This window comes from Mesocricetus auratus, unplaced genomic scaffold (assembly GCF_017639785.1).
Source record: "Mesocricetus auratus isolate SY011 unplaced genomic scaffold, BCM_Maur_2.0 Super-Scaffold_2245, whole genome shotgun sequence".
Lineage (NCBI taxonomy): Eukaryota > Metazoa > Chordata > Mammalia > Rodentia > Cricetidae > Mesocricetus > Mesocricetus auratus.
This window is the reverse complement of record NW_024429180.1, coordinates 1200859-1206858: the sequence shown is the minus strand read 5'-3', so window position 1 is coordinate 1206858 and position 6000 is coordinate 1200859. Positions and strand designations below refer to the sequence as shown.

General features: G+C 43.9%; 1 protein-coding gene across 3 annotated transcripts in view; it reads right to left on the bottom strand.

Annotated features, from left to right (window-relative positions):
• Positions 1–3911: 3911 nt before the first annotated feature.
• Nalcn (sodium leak channel, non-selective) overlaps positions 3912–6000 on the bottom strand; it is a 276716-nt gene continuing 274627 nt past the window's right edge. For all 3 annotated transcript variants that reach the window (XM_040739426.1, XM_040738674.1, XM_040739071.1), the window contains one exon: positions 3912–4140. In XM_040739426.1, coding sequence (XP_040595360.1) covers positions 3947–4140 — 194 coding nt within the window. In that variant the 3' untranslated portion in view covers positions 3912–3946. The remainder of the gene's footprint in view (positions 4141–6000) is intronic.

Here is a 6000-nt window from a genome sequence, read left to right as displayed (position 1 = left end):
AAGACATTGCATTGCAACTTAGAGTGGGTTTGAAATTCACTCAAGGTTCCATAGAGTGAAGGGAGTAAATGTGGGGCTTGAAAAATCAGCCATACTCCAAGACTTATGAACTTTGGCAATTCTAGCATTGAAGAGGTGGAGGGCAGGAAGATCAGAAGTTTAAAGTCGCCCTCAGCTACATGCAAACTTTAAGGTCATCCTGGGTTATATAAGACCCTGACTGAATACAACAGCAACAACAAAGTCTTTGTTCTATACTGGTATTTTTAAAATTGGGTTTCTTGGAACACTAGGATAATGTGGGCAATCTTGGAGGGCTGGGGTGAGTGGGGATTGTGTATCAATGCTTTAGGGTGGCTATCATAAAGCATTATGAACTAGGTGACTGCAAACAACAAAAGAGGACCCTCTTAAATTCTGCTATCTACAAGTTGAAAATGCCAGGTGGTAGCAATTTAGGCTCCTTGTGAAACCCTTTAGGAGCAACCTTCCTCTACTCTTGTAGTTTCCCATGGCTTCAAGTGTTCCTTGGTCAACAGCAGCATTCTGCTAGCCTCTGCCTCCATCTTTACACGCCCCCTCCCTTCCCTATATGTCTGTGTCTTCATAGTGCATTTTGCTCCCTGTGTGTTTCTTATTGCTAGAAGACCAGTCTTACCAAATCACGGTGCCCAACCCAAGTATGAGGTCCTAACTAATTACCTTAGCAAACACTGTGCTTCCCAAACAGATCTCATTTACAGGTTCCAAAAGCTCATATTTCAACCTCATATTTTGTTGTTGTTTGCTTTCATGGGACACTCCAGCCTTTAATAGTAGGTAGGAAAAAGGTTCTTTTCACCCCTTGTTGTTACCCCAACTTCAACTAGGGAGACGCTGTTTTTTTTTTTTTTTTGCTTCGTGTAGCACGAATAATACAAACCCAAAGACAGATATTGGGGTTCAAGCTGAAGATCAGAGAAGCAAAGCAGCCGGCCACTAGCTCTTGCCTCTACCAAGGCTGAAACAGAGATCCTGTCTTCCCTATGACTGGAAACTAAATCTCCCCTGTCCTTAATGTGGCTGGAGACTGAATGTCACATGAGACCCTTTGCTTCTTTCTTATATACCTCTCTAGTGCTGTGATTAAAGGCATGAGCTCTGTTTCTCTTTTAGACTCATCCACTCTCGTGAAGCCCAGGGTGGCCTTGACCTCACCGAGTTCCATCTGCCTATTCCTCCTGAGTCCTGGGATTAAAGGTGTGTGCCACCACTTCCCAGCTTCTATGGCTGTGGCTAACTTTGTATTCTGATCTTCAGTGGCTTTATTAGATCATAAACAATATATCACCACAGCTTAGCTAAAATTTTAAGATACTTTGAATAGCTTTGTGAGAAAGACTACCACTGACACATAAGATATTGAACCCACTGATCTATAATTAGCCACACCCAGCAATGAAATACAGGCAGGAATGTCTGGCTTAGACACCACATGTATGCAAGGCTTTTTAATAGTCACTTTCATTCTATGTGTCCTTATCGAATTCAACATCTTGGGGTGTAATCAGAGAGCTACTTATCATGGGCATTGGTCTGGAAACATCACTAGAAATATCTGAATGTCATCATATGGCTTTTCTGTCCCATCCTATCCCTGTTGAGCTCCTTTGAGTTGCCATATGGACAATGTCTGTGTGGTCTGTTCTCTCTCAGGGGTTCTGCATAAAATATTGTACCCCTCAAGAGTTCCCATGTCCTTGGACCTGTCAGCTCCCTTAATTAAAGACAGTGGGTGGTATGATGACAGGTTTGCCATTGTGACTGGTTCCTTGAGGACCAGGGAACATGGGTGGCCCTGGTTTTCCATCTGTATCACCCAACCTGCATAGTCCATTGGGTAAAACCTAAAAGAAGTAGTGCCTATTTTTAACTGAACTTTTCTCTGTGTGCTTCGGATAAGCCACATGCTTCAGGCATTTGCTAGCTTAACTAAGTGTAGGAGTGCTATAGCCTTGAATGCATTGCTATTTTGTTTTTGCTTCACTACAGAGTGAGTGGCGGTGATACTTTCCCAAGTATTCCTTCCAGATTTTACAGGACGGGCCTGGTGTTTAGTGGGAGTGAAGCTCTATTACTCAATGTAATGAACCAAAAACATGGTTTATTTCCTTCTTTCTGCACTAATGCCAACCCAGGCTCTGGCCATGATTACCATCTCTGCCTTATCATGGGTTTGGAAGGCATGTGATGCTCACCCAGGCTTGTCAGCACAACCTTAAAAAGGAACATTCTAGCTCTGGAAATTAACCTTAAATGATTACCAGGGATGGAGTTTTTACCAACCAAGTGTGTATTAAATATTCCATATAGTGTTTGCAAAATGCCAACTACAGAGGGCCCCATCCCATACATATACAACGAAAGGGTTTAAAAATGATAACCATGTCACAGAAAATTCTTTTTACAAATCCAACATTTATTTTGTTTTTATATACAAAACTCAAATTCCAAATGAACAAAAAATCAAATAAAAATCCACCCCCCCCACTGCACGAGCTGCACTAACTTGAATTGCCTATTATCTTATAGGCAAAAGTAACCATATAAGCAATGGATGGTCACATAATGTCACACCTTTTATACAGAAGGGATGCAATATTTGGTTATTTGAAGGAAAGGGATACCATAAAGCAGCCCAGGAGTCAGATAATTGTTACATACTCAATCTCTTCAAATAAACTGGACACCAAATCTGCAATTGACAATGACAACTCAGGGTCTACCAGTCACTTTGTGTTTCTAACTTTTCTCTGAGGACATGGGCCATCTATGTGTGGGGAAAAATAAATTAAGTTGTGGTACTCCCAAAGTGGTTTCAGAGTGAGGGTTTTTTTCACCCTCCTATTATTTCCATACATAATTCTGGTGGGAGGGAAATTATTTTTAATCTAGTACAGCAATTGTGTATTAGAGACAATTCATGATGTCCCTCTTGACGCATAGCAGAACAGCTGCAGCAAGTGTAAAACATGAAGTTCATGATAACCTCTCAGATGCAAACCTTTTAACTAAGCTGAGCCTGACACTCTTATGCTGTCTTCTAAGCTCAGTTATTCGAAAGACTTTTCAAGATTTCAAAATATTTTTATCTCCTCATGTGCCTGAAGTAATCAGCCTACTGGTTTGTTTTAATATCAGTTAGCATCTGGGACCAATTCCTTTACCTGGGACCTGCACACACAATTTTCTTGGAAGCAGGCAACACTTTCATTAGAGTATTCAAAGACAGAAATCAAATTGCTCTAATTTCTGAACACCTCATGCATATTTTTTAAAAATGAATTGAGAAAAAGAATAAGCTTTTAAAAATTCTGAATATGTAGATTTGAAGCTACTATCATTTTATCATGAGCTCAGTGCTGAACTTTTTTCAGATCAATCATAAATAATTTCTCCCAAGGGAAGTATTTCTATCAGAAATGGGGGGGGGGAGTAAGCCAGACTATAACTCCTGTACTGGGAATATTGGCCACTTTGGGCTCAGCACTACCCCTCTGTGGGAGGGGTAGTAATAGCATACAAGAGTACAGATGAATACATCTTAGCTTACACACACAGAACACATGAATGTCTGATATACATCTGCTGTTGATGCAGCTTCTAATATTAGCAACATTTTCTCCTTTCCCTTGTGTTTCTGTGATTCAAACACAGGGCTTTGCACATATTGGGTGGGTGATCTTTCACTGAGCTGTATCCTTAGCCCCAAGGTTTCTTTAATATATTGCAGCAATCCGCAACACATGCCGCTTTGATAGACCATTCCAGCAAATGGATAAAAATCAACTGAGGAAACCCCCTGCCAAGGTGAAATTCAGTTCATTGCTCTCTGGATGATGAAGGAAAGCATGAGGCAACAGCCGCCCCCCCGCCGCCCTGTGGCTTCCTTTGTCTTGCTTCCCATCTAAATATCCAGAAGGTCATCTCCGCTCTCGTCACTCTCCACGGTCAGCTGTCTGGTCCACCACTTCTTAACTTCAGAGCCACAGGAAGCTGTGTCTGGCATGGGGTTCATCTTGCACACCACAGACTTCATGGCTGTCCTTCCTCCAAACCGTAGGTTAACCGAAGACACCGAATGGCTTATTGGTTTGGGAGCTGTGGAATTAAGAGGAGTCCCATCATCGACTGGTTGCTGTTTCAGCGTGCTTTAGCCATTCCTGGGAAACCATGATACTCTGAGCAGCGGTGCTTTTGTCTCTCCCATTCCCTATCTCCAGATGTTAAGTAAGAAGCCTTTTCCGTGTTGGATTCTTTCCAATAAAATTATGCTCCTGGGCAGCTAATAGTAACTCTTGGGAAAGTACGCCGCTGGTGCCTTTTGCTTTAAGGAAAGTAGAAACCACAAGCAGCCCCAATTTGTGTAACATAGAAGCTCTACAGTGGTTCATTAGGGAAACAAAGAAAAAAGTGACAGTGCAGCTTGAAATGAGAGGTGGGGTAGAGGGCAGGTGTGGGAAGCAGATGTGACTTTGGCTTTCTGTCACCACGATGTAACCTGCAGATATGATGTCACTGGCAGGTTGCTGTCTCTGAACTTAAATTTTCTCCACTGTAAAATTAAGAGGATGCAAATGTGCTTACTGTAGTGCTGGAAGGGTGACCTAACAAAGTGGACGGTGTGGTATGTGATGCCTCCTTAAAGTGTGCTCTACATTTCCCTTCACCCCCTTGCATTTTGTAGGCCCCCTAGTAGCTTGTCTCTCTCTGCTTATCACCACTTTTCACAGTGAGGCTACATACACAAGCACTACTGTTGCTATCTTGGACAGCATTCCTCTGTCACCCACTTAAGTGAATACCAAGGAGGGACATTCTCCCTACGGTCATCTCTCATATCTTCCCCGTAGTGTTGGGTGGACCAAGCCCTTATCGCCTGTGTCCAGATTGCTGTAAGATCCTGCAGCCTGTCACCTGCCTCCAGGTCGTCGCCAGTCACTGCCAGAGGCAAATGAACCCTTGGCTATGTGGGCCACATCAGTCTTTCTCAAAAGCACAGGTTGCAGATTGTGGGGACACCAGACCTTGAGCAGAAACCCACTTCCCCTTCGGCCTGGGAGCAGGCAGCTGTGTAATGTTTACTGAAAACAATTCAGTGCTATAAAGCTCTTGATAGGGCTCAGATAAGGGCTCGCTCACTGAGATACCATGATTCTCACACCCCCTATGGCTAGATGCCTCTTCCTGTCCCCCCTGCTGTGTCTCCCCGATTCTGGGCCAGAGATTAAACCACCAGCCAGGAGGGTGAGAAGTCTGGAAAGAATTGTATGTAGATGGATGGCAGAAGTCCTTAAAAAGGGAAGCGATTTTTCTTGGAGAGACTTCTCCTGAGAGACTTCTCTCTCCTAAACTGACTTGGGGTCTCCTCCTAAGCTGACTTGGGAAGCATAAAGTTTTCTTAAAGCAACCGACCGGTCTCTGTGTCATCTATCCCGACCACCTCGCTACATTCTCGGATGCAGGCTGCACAGCAGGTGTGACAGCAGATATCACTGCTTGCTCAGAAATCTTGAATGCCTCCCTTCTAACTGCCCACAGCATGAATGAAACTGAAACCGCCCAGCCTGTCATTTAAGGATTTTCACACTGTGGCCCCTGGGCCTCCTCAACCTTGCTTCCTGCCACGCCCAGCTTTGCTCAGACCAGACAAAAGTTGGACCCTCTCATCGGGTCCTTCCTTACTGGTGGCTCTAAGACCCAGAGTGTAAACTGTACTGTCGTCTGCCTGGTGAACAGACATGTGGCAGGAGATGCCTCAGGGTTACCCATTCTCACTTGGGTGGGGCTAAAGCTCAGCTTGGTGAAAGGAGAAAATGAAGCCCCGACTCACCATGGGCTTAGATCTTGATAGAGGGGAGACTGGGGTATTTGCAGAATTTCTCCTCCCCAGTTCCTGAGTGTCCCTTCATGAGATCATCCTGGCTTTCTGGCACCTCACATTTCTTTAGAAGAAAACTC